This window comes from Calliopsis andreniformis, chromosome 1 (assembly GCF_051401765.1).
Source record: "Calliopsis andreniformis isolate RMS-2024a chromosome 1, iyCalAndr_principal, whole genome shotgun sequence".
Lineage (NCBI taxonomy): Eukaryota > Metazoa > Arthropoda > Insecta > Hymenoptera > Andrenidae > Calliopsis > Calliopsis andreniformis.
Genome location: NC_135062.1, coordinates 371310 through 395373, shown reverse-complemented (window position 1 = coordinate 395373; position 24064 = coordinate 371310). Strand labels below are relative to the sequence as shown.

General features: G+C 40.3%; 1 protein-coding gene and 2 long non-coding RNA genes across 5 annotated transcripts in view; all 3 read left to right on the top strand.

Moving 5' to 3' along the window:
• The window catches only part of Stck (LIM zinc finger domain containing stck), a 92385-nt gene that overhangs the window by 43436 nt on the left and 24885 nt on the right, over positions 1-24064 (top strand). For all 3 annotated transcript variants that reach the window (XM_076375802.1, XM_076375793.1, XM_076375812.1), the window contains 3 exons: positions 15929-16041; positions 16260-16452; positions 20216-20357. In XM_076375802.1, the coding sequence (XP_076231917.1) occupies positions 15929-16041; positions 16260-16452; positions 20216-20357 (448 nt within the window). The remainder of the gene's footprint in view (positions 1-15928; positions 16042-16259; positions 16453-20215; positions 20358-24064) is intronic.
• On the top strand, positions 1176-3008 carry LOC143177722 (uncharacterized). Its single transcript, XR_013001635.1, has 3 exons — positions 1176-1822; positions 2096-2642; positions 2726-3008. It is a non-coding gene; the product is annotated as an uncharacterized LOC143177722 (long non-coding RNA).
• LOC143180809 (uncharacterized) lies at positions 9469-10869 on the top strand. Its single transcript, XR_013002186.1, has 3 exons — positions 9469-9614; positions 10729-10761; positions 10838-10869. It is a non-coding gene; the product is annotated as an uncharacterized LOC143180809 (long non-coding RNA).

The following is a 24064-nucleotide window of genomic DNA, read 5'->3' as shown; positions in this document are numbered from 1 at the left end:
GGGAATTCTATGTCCGAAATAGACTGTAACCCTTCAGGGTTTAGTCTTTCGACCAATGGTCTGAAGCCCAACAGGTTGAGATTAGGAACTGCACCGTTGGGATAGGAACCATCAGGCATGGGGTTCCAGGCCTGGAATCGTCTATCCTCGTTTTGTCTGCGAGTCTCCAACACTAATTGTGAAGTAATAAAGGGCGAGACGTAACACTCATACTTATTGTGGTCCGCCGCTGTTAATCGCCCAAAACTGCCCGATGGTATGGCATCCTGTTGACAGGCGCCACCATCGTCGTCGACTTCTGGAATGCCCACTTGAGGAATCCCAACTTCAGGAATATTAACCTTCACCATGTCACCTTGTGGCGTAGTGGTGTTGGCAATCATCTTATAATATTCCGATATTGGAGCAGGAATGACAAAATCTTCAGGGATCAAATTGAGTGGCGATTCTTCATCAGCATACCGATCTTCTGCATTGATGGTACGTACGTGATCAATGATCACAGCATTAAGTACACTTGTATATACATGCTGGAATGCGCAAAACGGAATTTCTCGCCTTAGGCGGGGGTTTTCAGCCTCTAGGTCACCGTACACTCTTTCGCAGAGTATCGGGAAGGTGGAAAAATCCATATTCTGAGAATAAATCCTAGTTATAGGCTGGGTGCCAATAGAAGATTGTGGGCTCCCCGCGCGCACCGTAATCTCTAACGCGTCGCGGCATCGGAATCAAGCTTACACGGTATCACAATTTCTTTATTTACAATTATTAACTATACGCAGTATTATTAAGCTCAGATATAAGGTAAACGATTCGGATATTTTGCTCGTCGTGTTTACTGCCTGACAGCTGTCAGAATTCTGTTCTACAGTTGTTCCTCGAATGTCCTCCTATTCCTCGTTGCGAGCGTAGCAGGCCATGGAGATGTACCCTGGTCCATCCAATGGCCGCAGAGTTAGAGCCATGGCTAGGTCTTCCTATAGCCATTTTGTATCTCTCACCCATTTTCTGTAGGTGGCTCGAAACCCTAGCAACAAGCTCAGGGCTCTAGCGTAATCCTCCTGACATGTTATCACTATCAGGGAATTCTATGTCCGAAATAGACTGTAACCCTTCAGGGTTTAGTCTTTCGACCAATGGTCTGAAGCCCAACAGGTTGAGATTAGGAACTGCACCGTTGGGATAGGAACCATCAGGCATGGGGTTCCAGGCCTGGAATCGTCTATCCTCGTTTTGTCTGCGAGTCTCCAACACTAATTGTGAAGTAATAAAGGGCGAGACGTAACACTCATACTTATTGTGGTCCGCCGCTGTTAATCGCCCAAAACTGCCCGATGGTATGGCATCCTGTTGACAGGCGCCACCATCGTCGTCGACTTCTGGAATGCCCACTTGAGGAATCCCAACTTCAGGAATATTAACCTTCACCATGTCACCTTGTGGCGTAGTGGTGTTGGCAATCATCTTATAATATTCCGATATTGGAGCAGGAATGACAAAATCTTCAGGGATCAAATTGAGTGGCGATTCTTCATCAGCATACCGATCTTCTGCATTGATGGTACGTACGTGATCAATGATCACAGCATTAAGTACACTTGTATATACATGCTGGAATGCGCAAAACGGAATTTCTCGCCTTAGGCGGGGGTTTTCAGCCTCTAGGTCACCGTACACTCTTTCGCAGAGTATCGGGAAGGTGGAAAAATCCATATTCTGAGAATAAATCCTAGTTATAGGCTGGGTGCCAATAGAAGATTGTGGGCTCCCCGCGCGCACCGTAATCTCTAACGCGTCGCGGCATCGGAATCAAGCTTACACGGTATCACAATTTCTTTATTTACAATTATTAACTATACGCAGTATTATTAAGCTCAGATATAAGGTAAACGATTCGGATATTTTGCTCGTCGTGTTTACTGCCTGACAGCTGTCAGAATTCTGTTCTACAGTTGTTCCTCGAATGTCCTCCTATTCCTCGTTGCGAGCGTAGCAGGCCATGGAGATGTACCCTGGTCCATCCAATGGCCGCAGAGTTAGAGCCATGGCTAGGTCTTCCTATAGCCATTTTGTATCTCTCACCCATTTTCTGTAGGTGGCTCGAAACCCTAGCAACAAGCTCAGGGCTCCAGGGTAATCGTCCTGACATGTTATCACTATCAGGGAATTCTATGTCCGAAATAGACTGTAACCCTTCAGGGTTTAGTCTTTCGACCAATGGTCTGAAGCCCAACAGGTTGAGATTAGGAACTGCACCGTTGGGATAGGAACCATCAGGCATGGGGTTCCAGGCCTGGAATCGTCTATCCTCGTTTTGTCTGCGAGTCTCCAACACTAATTGTGAAGTAATAAAGGGCGAGACGTAACACTCATACTTATTGTGGTCCGCCGCTGTTAATCGCCCAAAACTGCCCGATGGTATGGCATCCTGTTGACAGGCGCCACCATCGTCGTCGACTTCTGGAATGCCCACTTGAGGAATCCCAACTTCAGGAATATTAACCTTCACCATGTCACCTTGTGGCGTAGTGGTGTTGGCAATCATCTTATAATATTCCGATATTGGAGCAGGAATGACAAAATCTTCAGGGATCAAATTGAGTGGCGATTCTTCATCAGCATACCGATCTTCTGCATTGATGGTACGTACGTGATCAATGATCACAGCATTAAGTACACTTGTATATACATGCTGGAATGCGCAAAACGGAATTTCTCGCCTTAGGCGGGGGTTTTCAGCCTCTAGGTCACCGTACACTCTTTCGCAGAGTATCGGGAAGGTGGAAAAATCCATATTCTGAGAATAAATCCTAGTTATAGGCTGGGTGCCAATAGAAGATTGTGGGCTCCCCGCGCGCACCGTAATCTCTAACGCGTCGCGGCATCGGAATCAAGCTTACACGGTATCACAATTTCTTTATTTACAATTATTAACTATACGCAGTATTATTAAGCTCAGATATAAGGTAAACGATTCGGATATTTTGCTCGTCGTGTTTACTGCCTGACAGCTGTCAGAATTCTGTTCTACAGTTGTTCCTCGAATGTCCTCCTATTCCTCGTTGCGAGCGTAGCAGGCCATGGAGATGTACCCGGTGCTCGCAACATTATTAATGAATCCGAAGAAGTGTGATTTCCTAAAAAGGGAAACAAAATACCTGGGACACATCGTCACCGGAGAAGGAGTCAAGACAGACCCTGAGAAAATACGAGCCATTGCAGAATGGCCGGTCCCAGCCAATATCAAAGAATTGAGAAGTTTTCTAGGACTCTGCACTTACTACCGGAAATTCGTGAGGAACTTCTCGGATATTGCAAAACCGCTGCACCAGTTGACGGAAAACAAACAAACCTTCATCTGGACGGAACAGCACCAGAAGACTTTCGAACGGCTGAAGAGTTGTCTAATAAGCTCTCCCGTTCTCGCATATCCCATTGAAGGAGCGGATTTTATTTTGGGCACGGATGCCTCAAACGTGGCCATTGGAGCAGTATTATCACAGGTACAAGGAGGCCAGGAAAAAGTAATAGCCTATTTCTCTAAAGTCCTGGGGAAGCCAGAAAGAAATTACTGCGTGACCAGAAGAGAATTGCTTGCGGTAGTGAAATCCGTGGAGCACTTCCACCACTACCTCTACGGACGAAGGTTCCTGGTGAGGACTGATCACGCAGCATTACGATGGCTAATGTCCTTCAAGCGTCCTGAAGGGCAAATCGCTCGATGGATAGAGCGATTACAAGAATATGACATTGAAATCCGACATCGAGGAGGAAAGGCGCATGGGAATGCAGATGCGCTGTCAAGAAGACCGTGCGCCGATACACATTGTAAACCCTGCAGCAGAAGAGAGGAGCAGGACCAGAGGGAGACTACAAGGATTTTACGGACGGCCTGTGAAACTGGAGACGTCGGAGACTGGAGACAAACCCAGGCCGAGGACGAGGATATTGGACTGATCTTATTAAAGAAGCGCGAAGAAATCAGACCAACACGAGAAGAAATTTCAGCATGTCCGCCGCAAACAAAATTTTATTGGACGATATGGGATTCCTTAGAGGTCAAGGATGGCATCCTCTATCGAAAATGGGAATCATCTTGCGGCGCGAAAATAACGTGGTTGCTAGTGGTGCCACGGAAGAAAGTAACAGAAGTACTACAGGAATGTCACAGCTCCCCAGCAGCAGGACACTTCGGAGTGAACAAAACCCTGGCGAAGGTGCGGCAGCGATTTTATTGGATCACCTGTCGACAGGATGTCGTGGAGTGGTGCCGGAAATGTACTACTTGCACGGCGAAGAAGGGACCGCGAGAAAGAGGAGCCGGCGTGATGCAGATCTACAATGTCGGAGCTCCGTTCGAGAGGATTGCGATGGACGTCGTAGGACCCCTTCCGAAGTCAAGTTCTGGAAATCGATTCCTGCTGGTGGTTGCTGATTACTTTTCAAAATGGCCAGAGGAGTTAAGAAGACGAGGACTACACCCCTGCATCCACAATCTGACGGTATGGTGGAACGGTTAAATCGGACCTTACTACAGTATCTCTCCATGTTCGTCGCCGAACATCAGAGGGATTGGGATGAGTGGATTCCGATGTTCCTGTTGGCATACAGGTCAGCCCGACACGAAACCACACAAATGACACCGTCAATGGTCCTGTACGGGCAAGAATTGCGTCTCCCTATACAATTGTGGAGGGGGCTACCGCCCCAAGGAAATGACGCCCAAACGGAGTTTGTATCCCAACTCAAAGAGAGAATGAAAAAAATGCATGAGTTTGTCCGACATCGTCTGTGTTTAAGTAGCGCCAAGACGAAGGCCTGGTACGACAGCCACGCTAATACCATCACTTTTGTTCCAAGTGAAAAGGTATGGCTGTTCCAACCGCGATGAAGAAAGGGCAAATGCCCCAAGCTACAGTCGGACTGGGAAGGGCCGTATGTCGTGGTAGAGAAATTGAACGATGTAATTTATCGAATTAAGGGCACCGCCCGAGGCAAGTGTAAAGTAGTACATGTGAATCGCCTCGCGAGATTCAGCGAATAACCCATTTCCCCAGCAAAGAAGAAACAAATATCTCCAAGAGAAGAGGAACAAGAAGAAAGAAGTGCTCAAGAAACGTCAAGAGGCAAGAGGAGCTGGGGAAAGCAGGAACAGAGCTGAGACGCGGGCCCCGGGTGAACACGGGGAGGGGGGGATGCCGGGGGATCGTTGGTCGGGACTCTTCGGTAAGACGACCTAACCCAGGTCCACGCAGGCTCCTGGAGGGTTGCAGAGGACGTCGCGGCCTTGGGTTCCCCGGGCGACACTCCCTCTCCAGGCAGGGAGGTGTCCGAGACGAGCCCACAAAGTCAAAAGACTCCAGGACCACAGTACAGGAACAAGAAAGGATGGGGACATGGAAAGCGGAGGAGTATTTTCGCCGGCGAGTGCAGGAAGAAGGACCAATAGAAGAAAGAAGAAAACCAACAACCAACATCGTCCAAGAAGAAGAAGCGCCATCGCAGAAGGCTAGGGTGAGTCTCCCTTCTCATCTCCTCGTTCAACCTCGCCGTCCAGGGGCACAACGGCTACCATCGTGTGCCGCCCGGGGTTCGCAGTGCGGATCGGCCGACAGCGGGTGGGGGACTTAACCGTACGCGGGTCTGTTTCCCCACACCGGAGAAGTCTCGTTTTCCCGGGAAGGCGAGCCTCCGGGGCCGGTCCCTGGATATGTGGCGCACCTTTGGACCTATAAAGAGGTCCCCTTGCCATACGGGGAATAGTGATTCCCTGGTGGGAAACAAGGAGGTGCGTCCGGCCGAGGTATGTTTCGTGGAGAGAGACCGTAGGGAGCAGGGCCCGAGAAAACAGCAAGAAAGAAGGACGCAAGTATGAAGAGGACGGGCGAGGGCAGAAGAGCGAAGAAGAGGAATACGAAATTGGTCTTAGCACACTGCGCCTCGCCCAGGGTTTTGGCATGGTTTTTCCCTGGGACCGTGGACGAATGTCGAGGCGCAGCCTGGGGAAGGCCATGCAGGTATAAACTTTCTTGTACCTCTTTTCCAGGCAGCAATACAGACGCCGACTTGGAAGCCTACATTGAGCGCGGTCGGGACGCCCGCTTTCCGAAGGAGGGGAGCAGTGTTGCGAGCACCGGGTACATCTCCATGGCCTGCTACGCTCGCAACGAGGAATAGGAGGACATTCGAGGAACAACTGTAGAACAGAATTCTGACAGCTGTCAGGCAGTAAACACGACGAGCAAAATATCCGAATCGTTTACCTTATATCTGAGCTTAATAATACTGCGTATAGTTAATAATTGTAAATAAAGAAATTGTGATACCGTGTAAGCTTGATTCCGATGCCGCGACGCGTTAGAGATTACGGTGCGCGCGGGGAGCCCACAATCTTCTATTGGCACCCAGCCTATAACTAGGATTTATTCTCAGAATATGGATTTTTCCACCTTCCCGATACTCTGCGAAAGAGTGTACGGTGACCTAGAGGCTGAAAACCCCCGCCTAAGGCGAGAAATTCCGTTTTGCGCATTCCAGCATGTATATACAAGTGTACTTAATGCTGTGATCATTGATCACGTACGTACCATCAATGCAGAAGATCGGTATGCTGATGAAGAATCGCCACTCAATTTGATCCCTGAAGATTTTGTCATTCCTGCTCCAATATCGGAATATTATAAGATGATTGCCAACACCACTACGCCACAAGGTGACATGGTGAAGGTTAATATTCCTGAAGTTGGGATTCCTCAAGTGGGCATTCCAGAAGTCGACGACGATGGTGGCGCCTGTCAACAGGATGTCATACCATCGGGCAGTTTTGGGCGATTAACAGCGGCGGACCACAATAAGTATGAGTGTTACGTCTCGCCCTTTATTACTTCACAATTAGTGTTGGAGACTCGCAGACAAAACGAGGATAGACGATTCCAGGCCTGGAACCCCATGCCTGATGGTTCCTATCCCAACGGTGCAGTTCCTAATCTCAACCTGTTGGGCTTCAGACCATTGGTCGAAAGACTAAACCCTGAAGGGTTACAGTCTATTTCGGACATAGAATTCCCTGATAGTGATAACATGTCAGGACGATTACGCTGGAGCCCTGAGCTTGTTGCTAGGGTTTCGAGCCACCTACAGAAAATGGGTGAGAGATACAAAATGGCTATAGGAAGACCTAGCCATGGCTCTAACTCTGCGGCCACTGGATGGACCAGGGTACATCTCCATGGCCTGCTACGCTCGCAACGAGGAATAGGAGGACATTCGAGGAACAACTGTAGAACAGAATTCTGACAGCTGTCAGGCAGTAAACACGACGAGCAAAATATCCGAATCGTTTACCTTATATCTGAGCTTAATAATACTGCGTATAGTTAATAATTGTAAATAAAGAAATTGTGATACCGTGTAAGCTTGATTCCGATGCCGCGACGCGTTAGAGATTACGGTGCGCGCGGGGAGCCGCCGGCGGCTCCCCACAAACGTAACAATAACTTCGCGTTCCGAAGGCGTTGAAATACATATTCTCCTCTTTGAACACATATTCTCCTCTTTGAATTCTTCCCCCTTTATCTCTATGTTTTTCTTCCTCTTTTCTATCTCTTCCCTGTCCATTGCCTTCTCCAATCTTCTTACCTCCTTCTGTAATTCTTCTATCCTGCAGGATTTTTTCTCTTTCTTCCATTCTTCCATTCTTCCTTCCCACTCTTCTCTCATTCCTTTTCTTATCATATCCATTTGTATTTTTATTTGCTCTTCTGTTTTTCTTTCTATCCATTCAGTTCTTTCCAACATGTTGTCTCCCAATTCCTTTATCATTTTCTGTATCCGTCACTTCTCCCTTTCCTCTTCCTTTCCCTTCTCCACTCCATAATTCTCCAGCGTTGACTCCTTTGGTTTGTTTTTGCTTCCCAACGGCCTTCTTACCTTTGCTCCCATCTGTGTTTCGCCTTGTTACGATTCCTTAGTTTCCTCAATCTGACTTCTGTCCTCTAATCTCTAACTTCTACTGTTCCTATTTTTCCTCCTACTTCAAACTTAAACGAAACTCCCACGTAAACTTCAAACGTAAACAATACTTGCCAAATACAAAAAAAGGTCTTGACAAACTGCAATCGAAAAACTAATATGTTAGCGTCAATGTATTTTTAAGAGAAATTTTGGGACGAATAGCCGAACGATGACGGGTCTTTGATGAATTTATGACAGGGTCTTAGTTTACGAAAGGCTGATCGAGGGTGCATGAGACTAAGCAGTCCCGTCGGCGACCGATGGCTGATGGCTACGTTGGGCCTCCCAGCTATCGGGTGTTCTATGACTGTTTAGAAAAAGAGCGAGTGTTTGGAGAAGGCAAGCGGCCGGACGCCGTATTGCTAAAGAGTAAAGATATTGTTCCTAAAGGATCTGGCCACGGGGTGGGGAAGGCTATGCCTTTTGGTAAGAGGACTGTGACGAACCCCACGGCACTTACCCCAGAACCTCGACGGAAATAACTTGGGTTTTCTAACAAATATTTTCAAAATTTTAGTCTTTTCAGTTCGAACGTTACTGCCTGTTGGCATTTCACTGAACACTTAGTACTTTAATTTTCCTTACAACTAAAAATCACAAATAATACTATATGTAGTTCCATGTTTTTTACGTACAATGATACGCCTGAGTAATTACAAAAGTGGCACGAATATACCAATAAGTAGAGGAGACACGAAAATATTCATTCTCTTTGTTGAAATAGTTTATTTTCAATAAACGTTAACAATAGGTAAATGTATATGTATATCTGGAACCGCTGTACCAGAATGTAAAATAAACCATATCACTTGATTTAAAGAAACGAGGTTAAGGGCCTAGGATCAGATATGTCAGGGCGGTGACATTACCGACAAAATTAGGCAAAAACAGAGGTTTACGCGCTGACGCTTTACGTCCTTATATTGAAAGATTTTGAGATGGAAAAGGACTCATTCGATAGAGGAAGATTCAATCTAGCCCGTGCTGGTCATTATTTAATCAGATTCTGCTGATGTTCAGTAATATGAGTGTTCAAAGTAAAGCAAAAATCGACAAATTCACAGCCATGAAATCTAACCATTTTTACCTAATTTAGAGATTGTTCTGAGTGAAATTATGACCAGCGCGGGCTAGATTGATCCTTCCTCTATCGAATGAGCTCTTTTCGAGCTCAAAACCTTCCAATATAAGGACGTAAAGCGTCAGCGCGATTTGGCAGTGCTTTTTGCCAGGTTAGAGATAAAACAGAGTAAAAAACTGACAAGTTTAGTTCCGCTTGAACACACCAGGCAGCGCCTAATCAGGAGGCCCGTGCTGCCCTGAGTTGGCACGCGAGTTTCGAGAATTTGACGCACTACTGCACATGCAACTATACGAGCTGCGTGTTTCACTCATGTCCCACAAGAAGTCCCATGAAAAGTCATTCCGAGTGACATTGTAAGGTTCAAACAGAAAGTGAGCTCGGCGGTTCGGACTGCTTCGGACGGCTTCGGAAAGATTCGGAAAGAAGCTTGAAACGCTTCGGCAAGCGCAACACGGCACAAGCAGCCTTTTTGATATTATAGATATTTTCACGTTTCGACTCGGAAGGAGATTATTCGGTGAGATCTTCAAAAATTTTTATGAAATTTTGAGGGATGAGTTTAAAGATCAAACGATGACATTCTCTGTGTATTTTGTATGAAAAATTATATTAAAACAAGTTTATGTACAAGCTGATACAATCGAGAAAGAGCGATTCTACATGCAATAATAAACTAAAAATAAAGAATATAAATTGTTTATAATATTTATATGTTCTTAGGTCTGGGTTAGGTCTGGGTTAGGTCTGGGTGAGGTCTGGATATATACAAAATAAAAGGAGACATTGCTAAAAATACATTAATTTAATATGTTTACTTTTTAATTATAATAATTTATAATTAAATCCCCCCCCCCCCCCCCCCCCCCCCCCCGTTCGCGCCTCTTCCCCCCAGGCCAGGTTCGCAGTTGCTGCCACGACCCCAACTGCGGCTTCTCCCATACTTCCACTTGCGGATTTTCTTTTTAAAGTCCCAAAATTATGATATGAAAAATAGACACATGTTATTCACGAAATTTACTTCGTTCTTGAACAAAAAATGAGTAGATAAATTATTGAGCGCTTTAGCATACGATCGCCTATGATCTACGTACGTTTTGTCGTCATGCCTCCTCTAAAGCTTGCACCGACTCCGGCGTCGGCGTCGGAGTCGGTGTTCGTGTGGGCGTCGGCGTCGGCGCTAGCTTTAGAGGAGGCATGACGACAAAACGTACGTAGATCATAGGCGATCTTATGCTAAAGCGCTTAGTAATTTATCTATTCATTTTTTGTTCAAGAACGAAGTAAATTTCGTGAATAACATGTGTCTATTTTTCATATTACAGTTCTGGGATTTTAAAAAGAAAGTCCGTAAATGGAAGTATGGGAGAAGCCGCGGTCGGGGTCGCAGCGGCAACCGAGATTCTGATGGTTATTATAAATATATTAAATTAATATATTTTTAGTAACGTCTCCTCTTATTTTGTATATACCCAGAGCTAACCCTGACCTAACCCAGACCAAACCGGAAGGAGAAACGAATTGGAAATAATTCGCCACACATACAAAGAGATAACTAAAATTCGTTTATGGTTATTGTTTGTAAGTAAATTAATATGAAATCATCATGAACTTGTTCTAATTGTTTTTTAAAGGCTGGTATCAAGAACGTAGAAAGTGTAAAACTTGTAAGTATATCATCTTTTACATTCAAGTTACATAAACTCGAAAAGTAATTTTTATTAAACTGATTTAGTTTTGCAGATAAACCAGAGTTTCCACTCGAAATATTTTACGAGTGACTCGCGCCGCTCAATGCCGCTTGCGGGCGACTTGGACCAAACCACAATAGCGTTTTAGAAACGCGAGAGTAAGATTTGACATTTGCCTTCTCTCTCGAGTTTCCGAAGCTATCCGAAGTGATCCGAAGGGCCGAATTCACGTACATACGGCTCGTATAGTAGTGTGTATAGTGGAGGGGGAATCATAGTGTGGCTCCATCTCGCATTCATTAGGCAGCCACATGTCTCTGGATAATTTTATTTCTGTAAAGAAAACTGTAACGGCAGATACCGATCAAGAAATCTCGTAAAGTCACGTGACTACCCTAAGCCCTTAACCTTCATATCCCTTGTAGGGAGCATAAGGTAACTCCCTCGTTCCACCCACAGATGGCGCAGCGGCGCCACTGCTAACCAATGTGATGAAGGCCGGTATGCGCTAGGGTACTTTGCCTACTGATGCCAGAATTACGGACGCTGGGCGCTCGACGGTTCCCTCACTATGGCCTACTGGCGTCCCCCACTTTGTTTCCATCGACGCGCACACTAGCTACGCGTCCCCTCTACGTGTGCGGTCCGCATTACTCGTTGCTTTCAGACAATGTTCCATGTTTCACGTTGCCAGAAGCGAAAGCTTGAGCAGAGGCACAGAGGGAGGCAGAATGAATCGCCGATCGTCGTCACCGTTGTCAATCGCTAACGTGAGCAGCCACTTGCGACTAGGTGATACCCTTCAAGTTCCAATACTGCAGATTTTAATTAACTCATAATTTTACGTTATGACTTCGCGATAAAAATAAACTGAAATCAGAATTATAAGTTGAACAAATTTACCTAAATTATTAACATTTTCAGTAACTTACCTTTTTTTTCTTAATTTTATATAATTTGACGTTCAAGTTCCGAGAGAAAATCCTTGAATTACTAAAAACTTGAACTGATTCACACACGTTGCCAAAACTACTTCTGTTGCTTTATATATATATAAAGAAAAAATATATACAATTAAAATCTTGTTTGCAATAGAAATATAGAACAAAGTATTAATGTTACTATAAACTTATCTTTTTTTTTTTTTTTAATGTTCCGGAGTCCTAATTTGAGAATGAATATTGGTGTCTTCGAAAACTATACCTTACTTAATCGCCTATAAAGAAAGAGAAATAAATAATTTAAATCATAATCAAAATTTTAATAATATAGTAACAAATATTAACGTTACAATAAACTTTTTTTAAATATTCTGTAATTTACCTAAAACTCCTTTAACTGTTTCGTGTACGTTGTTCAATCTTTTCTCCTTTGTAGCACTGGACATAAACCGTTCATTTGTCAAACTGAAAAGTACAGTTTATCGATGTGACAAATGGGCGGTTCATGCATAAAAAAAAACAAACACAATTAAAATTGTAATTCTGATACATTAAAACAAATTATAAATATAATTGTAATAAGTTACCTTTTTGAAATTTTTCTGATGAAAGGATAGGTGACAGATCTGTGATATGAACGATCATGTTTGTGGGAATTGCAACTGTTTGAAAACTTCGAATTCCGTCCATCAATGCTACACATAAAATTAGACGAATTACCTATTTTCGACAGCGTTTAGAGTCAACTGCTTAAAGGTCTCTAAACGCGTCAAATTTTTGTACAAATGCTGCCCTGACATGAGCTCTAGATGTCGGTCATCGACAGACATGGTGCGACTAGTCCCATTCCTAGCTTTTAAAGGTGTGCGTACCACACAGATTGATTCTAGGAGATCGACTCCTATTTTATTTCTTTTTTTAGATTTAACATCGGGCAGCATAGAAAATATTCGTTCCGCCGTTGCTTTAGAGTGGGGCAAACATCTGTCTGTGTTTACTAACGACTTGAGGTAGGGAAAGAGACATTTTTTCGGGAGTTTCTAATTTGCAAGTGTCTGCCCACATGTCGAAGATCATTTTTGCCCAGTCATCTTTTTGGGCTTGCATTGTACCGCTATACAAAACATTTCATTCTTTTTGTAGTTCATCAGTACTAGAAATTCGGAATTGTCGAGCAACAGCAGCAACATCAGCTAAAGTGGAAACTCTGTCGCTACTAAACAAAGCATTGACTGATTTAAAAACAGTCAGCTGTTTAAGAAAAATATCGTCATGAGGAAGACGATTCCGAATATCATTACTTACGGTAACGTAAAACCGTAAGCAATTTTCGCGGAAGGAGCGTACCTCAACTTCCGACATTGCGTTTTCAGTTGCCTCTTCCAAAAAATCTGTACACTCGAGATCAAGATTCACCTCATTGAGTGAAACTTGGTTGCACGGTAAAGAAAAATCGACCTGTGTAACTAAATCAATGTGCCTTAGAAGAGCCGGCTTTAAAAATTTATTTAAAAAAAATAGGAGTAGCCTGACTGAAAAGGGCTGTAACTCCTGAACCATTGTTTCGCTACTTTGGAACGAGGCATTGAAAGAATTTAGAATATTGAGGGTAAATTCCATAAAATAGAAATACCCTTTAATGTCATATCTGCTAAGAGAAGACAGAAATTCTGTAGTAGCTTTCAACTTTTCAGAAAATGTTTGCTCCGAGAAAAATCGGACTAAATCGTCCCAGATAAATAAAAATCTCTGAACACATTGATGCCTTGCGAACCAACGTGTATCAGAGAATTTGAGTACTTTTAGAATAGCTTTTAGAACTTTTAGAATAGCAGCTTGTTTAAGGCTGCTGTTTATGTAAAAAGCGACGCCTCGGAGCAATTTGTCACATTTGTCGGAAATTGTAGCATAAGCAGTACTTGCTGCCACTGCTACAGAATGGCATACACATAGCAATGTTACGGTATTGGGATGTTTTTCAAGTAACTTGGACTTGAATGAAGAACATCTACTCGTCGTTACTGAGGCATTGTCACAACTAAGGGCTGCGATATTTTGCAAAGGAATTTGCATTTTCAGCAACTGATTTTCGAAAGATTTGAAAATCTTTTCTACTGAACAATCGCTGGCATCCAGATGAATTAGTTGTAACAATTCGGTTCTTAGTGACAAACGACATGGTTCAACATACTTAACTCCTAGGGTGAGCCATTTATCGTTTGTCGAATCCGAGGTTTCATCCTTGTAAACTGAAAATTTAGTATGTCGTACATTGTCAATAATGCGTTCCCTTTCGCGATCGCCTAAAACATTAGTAATAACTTTACTACATTTACTGCGACTGATTTTCACGCCTGATTTTTACCTAACACTTTAGGCTCCTTGCTTATGTTTTGCATGAGATGAAGGAAATCAGACGCGACCGAAAGGAGAACATTATGCTCGGCGAAAAAAGCGGCATATTTTATCTCCGCTATTTTTATTTTTTCATCGAGTGTCAATGAAGAAGAACACGTGACGAACTCCTCGGTTTGGTTTTCTGTTGGTAACGGTTCTTCTTTTCCGGTTGTGGTAGAACCGATACCTTCAGTATTTTTACTACACATTTGCTGCATATTTTTAATATGCAGCTGTGTGAACGAATGCCTGCGTATTTCTGAAAGCCCGCAATCGAAGTCTTTGTTGCAGCCTTTGCAGAAGCATTTTGACTCGTTCGTGGAAACAGTTTGCAACCAAACTTTTTAAGAGTCGTCAGCATCAAACCAATGTTGCTGGAATCTTTTTTTGTACCTTTTAGCTAGTCGAGAATCCATCGTTAAAGCAGTTGCAATTCCTCTTTAGTCGAATATATTAGTCCTCTGGAACCACTTACGCGCACTCGCACTATTCTCTGATATATAAGAACTACGCACGCTGTTTACTCGCGGAGATGCACGTGTCGCGGACGCGGGCTTTAAATGATCAATTGTCAATACTGACGCGCGTAGCATCTATTCCCGCTCAAAACAACGTTCTTTTGTTTTAGGCGGTTGCGTGGAAACGTAACGCTGTTGACACCGCACGATTTAAATGCGTTTTTACAATTTGTCATTATTGATATTTTTCTTCCTATTTCAAAGTTGAAATTTCAAACAAAAAATTGATTCTTTCCTACAAAATGGTATAATCTTCATAATTTCTGCAAGATTTCAAATCTTGGCTCAATGGACTATTGTTAAATTACCATTTTATAACATCGTCGTCCATATTTTATTACTGTGTGCCTTTTTAGTAGGCAAATGTACTGATTAGAAGGCGTCGTTTTTAGTACAGAGATTACTGCAGCCACAAAAAATAGAGTAAAAATAGGGAAAATGTCTGTGAAAAACCTTTTTTTATTTAAATAAAGGTTCCGAAAATAAAACACAATAATAACATTTTCGATTTATTTCACTCCTTCCTTAAAAAATTCCCAAAAATCATCAATTTTTTAACGTGAAGAACGTAGTAACCCCTCAGCAATGAAAGTGTCAGACTATGTATAATGTGTAGTATTTTACTTTATCGTGAAGTCGTAACGTAAAAGTATGGGTTAATTAAAATCTGCAGTATTGGGATTTGAAGGGTGTCGCCTAGTCGCGAGTCGCCGTTCACGTTAGCGACTGACGACGGCGACGACGATCGGCGATTCATTCTGCCTCCCTCTGTGCCTCTGCTCGAGCTTTCGCCTCTGGCAACGTGAAACATGGAACATTGTCTGAAAGCAACGAGTAATACGGGCCGCACACTTACAGGGAACGCGTAGCTTGTGTGTGCGTCGATGGAAGCAAAGTGGGGAACGCCGGTAGGTCATAGTGAGGGAACCGTCGAGCGCCCAGCGCCCACGATTTTGGCATCAGTGAGTTTGATCTGATACTTTCTCCTTCTACTGAGTAAAGTGTGTTACACAGGTAACTGTTTTGATGTTTCACACTGTATACTTATAAATAATAAAAGTAGAAGAAACGCTTTTTGTTCTCTGTGTGTACTGTAAGTTCTTAAAATCTCGGACTTCCGTTTTTTAACCAATCTGTATGATTTATTGCAGTTATAATCAATTGTATACATCATAATTTGTAGGTTTTTTATGTTTACACATTGTATTCATTTTTAACATCTTCATTAAAGTATATTTATCTCAACAAAATTAGGTAAACAGTAAATCTTACGTTCTATTTTTTCAGATGTGCACAATGTTTCCGTCCATTTCCAGATGGAGTATTCTATGAATTTGAGGGATATAAATACTGTGAACATGATTTTCATGTTCTATTTGCTCCTTGCTGTGAAAAATGTGGTAAATTATTTCTTATTTAATTGAGTTCAAAGTAGTTTAAACTAAAGATATACTTAATGTATCCACTAATTCTGGAGATATTGTTTGCTGATTAAGTATAAACATTTAAGAAACGAGCACTATTAACGTCAGTTATTGACAATAGACATATGAAATGTAACGTGTTAGAATAAAATGAAAATTTGTGTCTTTAAAAATACTATTTATATTTTTGTTAGGAGAATTTGTCGTTGGGCGTGTAATAAAAGCAATGAATGCAAATTGGCATCCAGGATGTTTCCGCTGTGAAGAGTGCAATGGCGAATTGGCCGATGCAGGTTTTATTAAGTGTCAAGGAAGAGCTTTATGTCACACTTGTAACGCACGTGTTAAAGCAGGAGCACTTGGAAAATATATTTGTCATCAATGCCAGTATGTATCCTAATTTAACTGGTAGAGTAAAAATTTCTCATTTCTTTTGTATGTGATATAAGATTTTAATATCATGTAAACAGATCTTAACTATAAGCTTAAATACGCAAGAATATAAGGAAACAATGTGAATGACGGTAAAATACAAGAACTTCTTTATTATTTCAAATCTTTCACGGTTTAATATACAGGGTAGAAATTATACAGCGTTACAAACGAATATCTCCAAAAATATTGATTATACGCAAAAACATTTCAGATAAAAGTTGTTCAGCGCTGAGGGTAATAACATGTTACAACCTTTTTTTCAAATGGAATCATGCTTTTATTTTTTGCTAGTATTGTAGCTTATTTTAACACGAATTTGAAAACTATCTACAGAAAGTCATTCAAGGTCAGACTTGCCGAAAAGGTGATTGAAATAAATGTATTAATAATTTAACGTAATTGCGTTTTATTTGTACTTTAATAAGTGTTCAAAATGCTTATCTTGTACTTCAATTCACCCAAGCAGAGATAGAGATCACTACTTCAGCAATGTGTGGTCTAATTAATTGCAAGTACGCGTTTACGTTGTAAGGCAATTTTAGACAGCAATGATAATTGGATATATATTACTATAGAAGCGTCATAAGTAAAATTTATACAATAATTTTTACGTTATTACAACGAATATACAGGGTGTAGTAAAAATGCTGGTAGTTCATTGAAAGGGATCATTCATGGGGTGATTTGAAACAACTTTTTCCTTAGCGTAAATGTTAGATGAGGCTTCCTTAACGAGTTACTAACGAAAAACACGGGCCAATGAGAACGCGAGTTTGCCGCCCGAGCGACTGCGGTAGCGTTGGGTACGGGCTATGCGCTACGGTTGTACTCCGAACAAGAAAGTCGGCATGCATGGAAGGAAATAGCATTAGCATTGAGGCGAATAATACAAACTGACTCCAACTAATTCAGCTCTCAATTATTTTATTGTCACACTTATATGAAATATACAGGAATCTGTAGACGTGCCTACTCGGTTGCTCCGGACTAAGTGTCCCGCGCTTCGAAAATTCCGCCCTTAAATCCTACACGAAAAGAAAGATAGTGATAGTAGAAAGAACGAAGAAAGAAAACGGAAAGGAGAGAAAACCGGAGAGAAAGTTGAAAGAAAAGAAACAGTCCTTAAGGTCGCCCTGGTCTGGTCGCCAAATGTGCTTGATGATGACCAGGCCAGGACGAACCCTTGAGAGCGTAGAAATCGAAAGAGTAGACAGGAAATCGTAAACACGTCAGGAAAAGTAGAAAAGAGAAAGCTACGAAGACTAAAGACAAAAATACACACTAAGAATGAATTGATCACAGCAAGCGCGAGTTGGCCGTTACACACGCCACAGTACCCCCCTACCAGAATTCGACTCGCAGAACTAAATTAATGCATACTTAATAAAAACATTTACAGTCTTTAACTTTCACTGATACATACAATTAAATACATAGAATTTCCCGTATTTGCAAACGATTCGGAAATCGAACACGTCTACCCGACCGCGTGATTCGAACCGGAGGTTCCGGAATAAACGCAGGTGATGACGTAGACGGCTCCTCGGAAACTGGCCACGGGTAGACTACCTGCTCCTCGGGAACTGTCACTATAGCATGAAAACTGAAAGCTACATAACAAATAATACCCAGTCCTTTTTTTGTTTATCACTTGAACTGAATAATTAAGTAAAATCGAGAAGAACTACGTGCAACGTAAAAACACGAATACACAGTTTTTTTGTTTAAGGAGAATCAAGAATAATGATTACTTGATGTGAGAGGACAAGGAATACGTAAATTTCCTATTCCCATATAACGTATAAACGAAAAATCAATGCAACTAAAAAATGAACGGAGAATTGGAGAATTGACGTTGAATATAAAAACATTGAAAATAGTCTGCGTTAGATTTAAAAAATAATAATCATTAATTAATTAAATACAATTCACCTGTAGTTTGTAAATCTGTGTCACTAGGTCACTGTAGCGATCCTGGTCATCGACCGTCGAAATGGTTTATGCTAGTGTAACGAATCGTGTGTCGTTGTACATAAAGCGTCCACAGATAGAGCGGCTTACCTGTGAGTAGGATTCGTGTGGCGTACGGTTAAGAAATAAGTTTCATAGACTATGATTTCTCTTTTAAAATAAAACATGAAATCATTTATTAGGCTAAATGTTTTACAATACTAAGATCCTTAATTCTATTCTTATTGTAATACTACCTTTAGTCTCTGGTGCGATAGATTCCTATTACTTTACGAATTGATACTTATCGCGAAATTCTGTATAGACAGAATATTAATTACTTTTAATTTGAGCAGATGGCAGTGATGATCGGAGTCAATGAATGTTGGGGAAAGGCTAAGGAGCTAGTTGAAGCTGCCTCGGTCGGTAATCGAGGAGCTGATCGAAGCTGCCTCGATTCCGAAGATCCAAGGAGTTGGTTACAGCTGCCCCGGTTAGAAGTGATCTAGGAGCTGGCTAAAGCTACCTAGACTGAAGGGATCAAGGAGCTGTTTAAAGCTGCTTTGAACGAGCTGCTTTGGTGTCGTTTGAAATTTTGGGAGAGAACTAGAGTTTTAATTCTTATTATTTTTCTACTGGCTTCTGGTTCTGGTGCTGCCCTATTTATACGGGGAAATTGCCTCCCTCTTTTGGGCCCAATGACTGACCTCGATGTAGGGGTAGCGTCATGTTGCGCCTGCGCGTGTAGGAGTCATCGCAGAATATGCGCTCTCTATTGGTTCCGGGTTTTCGGCGTATGCGTCTGGTAGTGTTTGCACCGGCGTATAGAGAGCGTTGTTTGTTGATTGGCTCGTACTGTCATCATCCGGACGTACCAATCCTGTGCGCACGCGTAGTGGGAAGCGTTCCATTGTGTGTGAGCACGCGCGCCGCATGTCGCTTGCGCGAGGGTTCGATTAAGGATTTGATTAAGAATTCGATTAAGGATTCGAGGTTAGGGTTTTCTATCACTGCCACTGTTCGAATTTAATTATCTCTTGTTATTTATTAATTATAAACGGGGAAATGTCCTGCGACACTGGATTTCCTCACAGATGAGGTCGCGGCTGGTTGTTACACTAGGGTAGAATTTTTCTTAGGCTGTTTTTTTAGGGTAGAATAGTGTGGTTTACAAACTACACGTGAACGTGAACAACTAACATTTTTGCTAAGGAAAAAGTTGTTTCAAATCACTCCTTGAATCACCCCTTTCAAGGAATTACAAAATTTTTTGTTACACCTAGTATATTAAATTATGCCAGACACGCTCTCGTTAGGTAGACTATACATATACTATTCATGAGAATCTTGTTTGTAAAATATACAAATTTCAAATTCGATTGCAAATTCGGGTCAACAATGTATTCCAATATGTCCATTACTTTAATATAATTCTGTTATATTATTTAGGATCTCATACCAACTCTAAAATGGTTTTAATATGTTTTCTGCTGTGTGAGTCGCGTGTATCGGATAAAGTTTTCCAGAAATAGGGAAACTTTTATTGATTGAATAAATATATTGTATAATTTTCATTTCAAGTAACATGATTATTTCTCGGCAACTGAATATGTGTATATTATAATATTGCTTTTAGATATATTTTTAAATTTTATTGAAAATTTTTTATTCTGTTGCAACAAGGAATATGTTAACATAGATTAAAGATAATAACTCTGTATACTGTTTGTATATCTAATGGTAATTGTGTAATATTTAATTTTAGCGGAGTAATCGACGATAAACCTTTACGTTTCCGAGGAGAACTTTACCATCCTTATCATTTTAACTGTACAGCTTGTGGAGTAGAACTGAATTCTGATGCTAGAGAAGTTAATTCTAGACCAGGATATGCTGCCAACGAAATGGTATTTTGTTATATTATTACTATATAGGCTATTTAGTAATTATGTGCCACTGAAAATGGTGATGATACCATATGAAAAAATAAATCGAAAATCTAGAAAAACATTTTTTTTATATGAAGCTTGATGATTTTCAAGAAAATTTACTTTAAATATTCGTCAAGTACGCATACACTTAACTGTCTCCATGTAACGTATCTCACTGTAGACTACTATGTTAGCACAGGTTTGTACTTACAAATACTCCCAATATCACAAATAAATTACAAGTGTTGAATAATTTAAAGAAAAAATTAACGTACAACCTTCACGAAGTATCCCCTTCCAATTTCAATGACTTTGCAGACGTATAGAAGAAGCAAAAATACATAATGTTACATATTTTTTTCTTTTTTGGTACCAGTGTAACTCAAGTTTAAGGGTGCAGACTCCTTCGGGGCCTACTCCAAATCGATCAAAGTTCGATCATAATGTGACATCTAGCGTTATCTTGTTGAATTATAAATGAGAATTGCGAAGGTATAATTGTTAAATCGCATCGTAGGAAAGTTCTGTCACGCTATTGTCACGTCAGTTACAATTTTATCCATCAGTAAATCTCTACTAAATACTCCTTGAGCCGATATATTGCTTCATACGGAATATAGGTGTTGGTATGATTTATAATAACGCACTTTATTATTACACTAGTAACTACACTTAAACTAAATTTCCTCAACGAATAATAGTTTTAATAACTAAAACATAATATATCTTTGCTCACACGACGCATGGTTACAACTATACAACTCATTCACACTTATACCATCAATAGGAAAGGACGGTGCGAGCGAGAAAGAAAGAGTATCACGAATGAAACAAAAGATATGTGCCCATAATTGTGAAAGTGGTCTAAATCAATTCAAACTTTAAAAACAACATTTTCGTATGAGATTCACAAAAAATTTCACATTCATAATAAATTTTCATTAATTAAAAGTAATAAAATTCTAAATTATAATGTACATATTTTAAATCTATTAAACAATCTATGGAGAACATTTAAATCTAATTGTATACTGCTATATTAACATTTCATCAATTTTTACCCTAAATAAAATAGTTAAACTTTGAAAATGTTTTATAAATTACTATTTTTGTAGTCTACCTTTAAAAGAAAGAAGCAGGGGACGAAAATAAAAAAAAATAGAAGAAAAAGCTTAAAAATTTTCGGAGACAATACCTATTATAAACAACTTTCAAACCTGTCTTATTATTTTTCTCATTAACGAAAGCCTATGAGACAAAAGGCCCTTAGGGTTTTCTTGTATGTAATGTACACTATTATCATGCAAACTTTCATAAAAATTGGAAACATCATTTTGGCGAATTCTTCTTATTAGACCACTTTCATAATTATGAGCATAAATAATTGATTAAATTGATACTATTTATTCATTCATTCATACTTTTTAACCCTTTAATGTAACGTAACATATTGTTATGTGCATATTGTTGCACATATGAATCGTCTATAAAATACCTTCTAAAATCAGAAGACTGATGCAAAATGAATTGTAGACTAAAAGTACCTTATTAAAATTAATCAGTTTAAACTTCTAATAGAACCTTTAAACCAATTATGAACGCCAATTATTTTTAGCGTCTAATTAATATTCATGATTTTTTGTTTAAACTGGAGATGTTGCGCATTTAAGGGTTAAATTTAGAAATAAAAATACAAAGATCTTGTATGTTTTAATTTCTTTTTATTTATTTAAAAATGAATACATTCTTATGACTTCACGAAAAACATGTTCTGTATAATGTTCTGTATACATCGACTCCATTTATAACTTTTTGGATCCGAACTGATCCAAATTTGAATGATGCTTTTACTCATAATATACTATATGGTAGTAAATGACCTTCGAACTGATAAAATTTATACCAATAATAAATTGGTGAATTGAGTTGAATGGTCCAATTGTAATCTGTGAAAAGGTATACGAAAGCTACAATTATTTAAAATAAAAATTTTGTGTTTTGGTTCATAGTATATGCATACAAATTTGCAAAACGATTGATCAGCATGTAGTCAGTGAAAACAAATATTGATATTTTTAAAAATTGTTTACATAGGTGGATTTCGTCGTTCAAAAATACACAATCGCCCCATTTATACCATTTTGCTACACGCACTAATTTTCGAGATATTAAACGAAATATGTTTTCCATCCCCAACTTTGGGTGTGGTTTTCACACCCTTTACAAGAATTAGAACCGATAAAAAAATACGCGTCGAATATTTTCGGCTATTCTACAATCCTGCAAAGTTTCATAAAAATCGGATCTTGATGTTCCCTCATTAGTAAGAGTCAAAATCTTGGCTGGAGCTGGATTCGTTTGAGTTTTCCTGATGGGCAGAATTGTAATATGTACATACATATATGTAGCAACAGCGTGACCAAACTTTCCATACGTTTTGGCAACTAAGCTTTTCTTGCGTCTGTATTCGCGTATTTGATGAATACGCCAGTCAGCTGTCATTCTAGATCAGGAGTCTCGGTAGAGACTCGCGCCAAGTACATATGCACCACGAGTGGTGGGGATAACTGACGAGAGCTCGCCGAGACTATCTACAGGGTGTTCAAAAAAAACCATTCAATATTTATATGGTATATTTAATTTCCCTTTGGTGGTTTTATAAATACGTCTGACTGTATTTTTCCATCTAGTAAAGCTGTAGGTACGTCTAGTTGTTTTATTTTCCAATCATTTTGGAGAGCCAAAGACAATATTACTCTTAGTGTAGAGAGTCTAGCTGTCGGAGCATACATTGTATCTTCCTGATGTATTTGATATCCTTTGGCGACTAATCTAGCTTTTTTAAGCCTTCTTCTTTCGTTCTGAATATCCATTTCGTGTCGATTGCATAGGCTCCTTTGGGTAGTGTAGCCGTTTTCCATGCTCCTAGTCTGTCATGTGCTTCTAACTCAATTTTGATAGCTGTTTGCCATTTTTTATGCAGCACTGCTTCTTCGTATGACTTTGGGTCTGCGTTCGCTAACATGCAATATCTCAAATAAACTTCATAGTCTTTTAAATGATTTGGCATTTTTCTTGATCTCTTTGCTGTCGTTTCTTCGTTTTCTCTTTCCTTCACTTGTTCTATTTGTTCCATTTCAATATCTTCATTTGTTAAAGTTGTTTCAGCTTCCGAATCATCCTTCTCTTCTGATCATCATTGTTTATTCTTTCCTTCGTATCTTCTTCAATTCTTATTCTATTGAAGTTCTTCTGTTTATTTCTTCCATCGAACTTTACATCCCTTGCATTTATTATTTTATTTATAGATGGAATCCAAATTCTGTATCCATTATGACAATAGCCAACCATTTTGCCTTCTATTGCACTGTTTTCTAGTTTCCCTGCTTTAGGTAGTATGTACGTCCATGTTTTACATCCAAATACTCTAACTTTATCTAGATTTACATGACCATACCATTTTTTTATTGGTATATCACCTGCTAAAGCGTTTGTAGGTGATCTGTTCAGAACAAATGCTGCTGATCTAATTGATTCACCCCAGATATTCTTGGGTATATCTTCTTCAGACATCATTACCCTTGCCTTGTTCAACAATCTTCTATTTATTCCTTCACGTACACCATTTTGTTGTGGCGTATATGGAATTGTACTTTGTATTTTTATTCCCTTGTCATCGCATA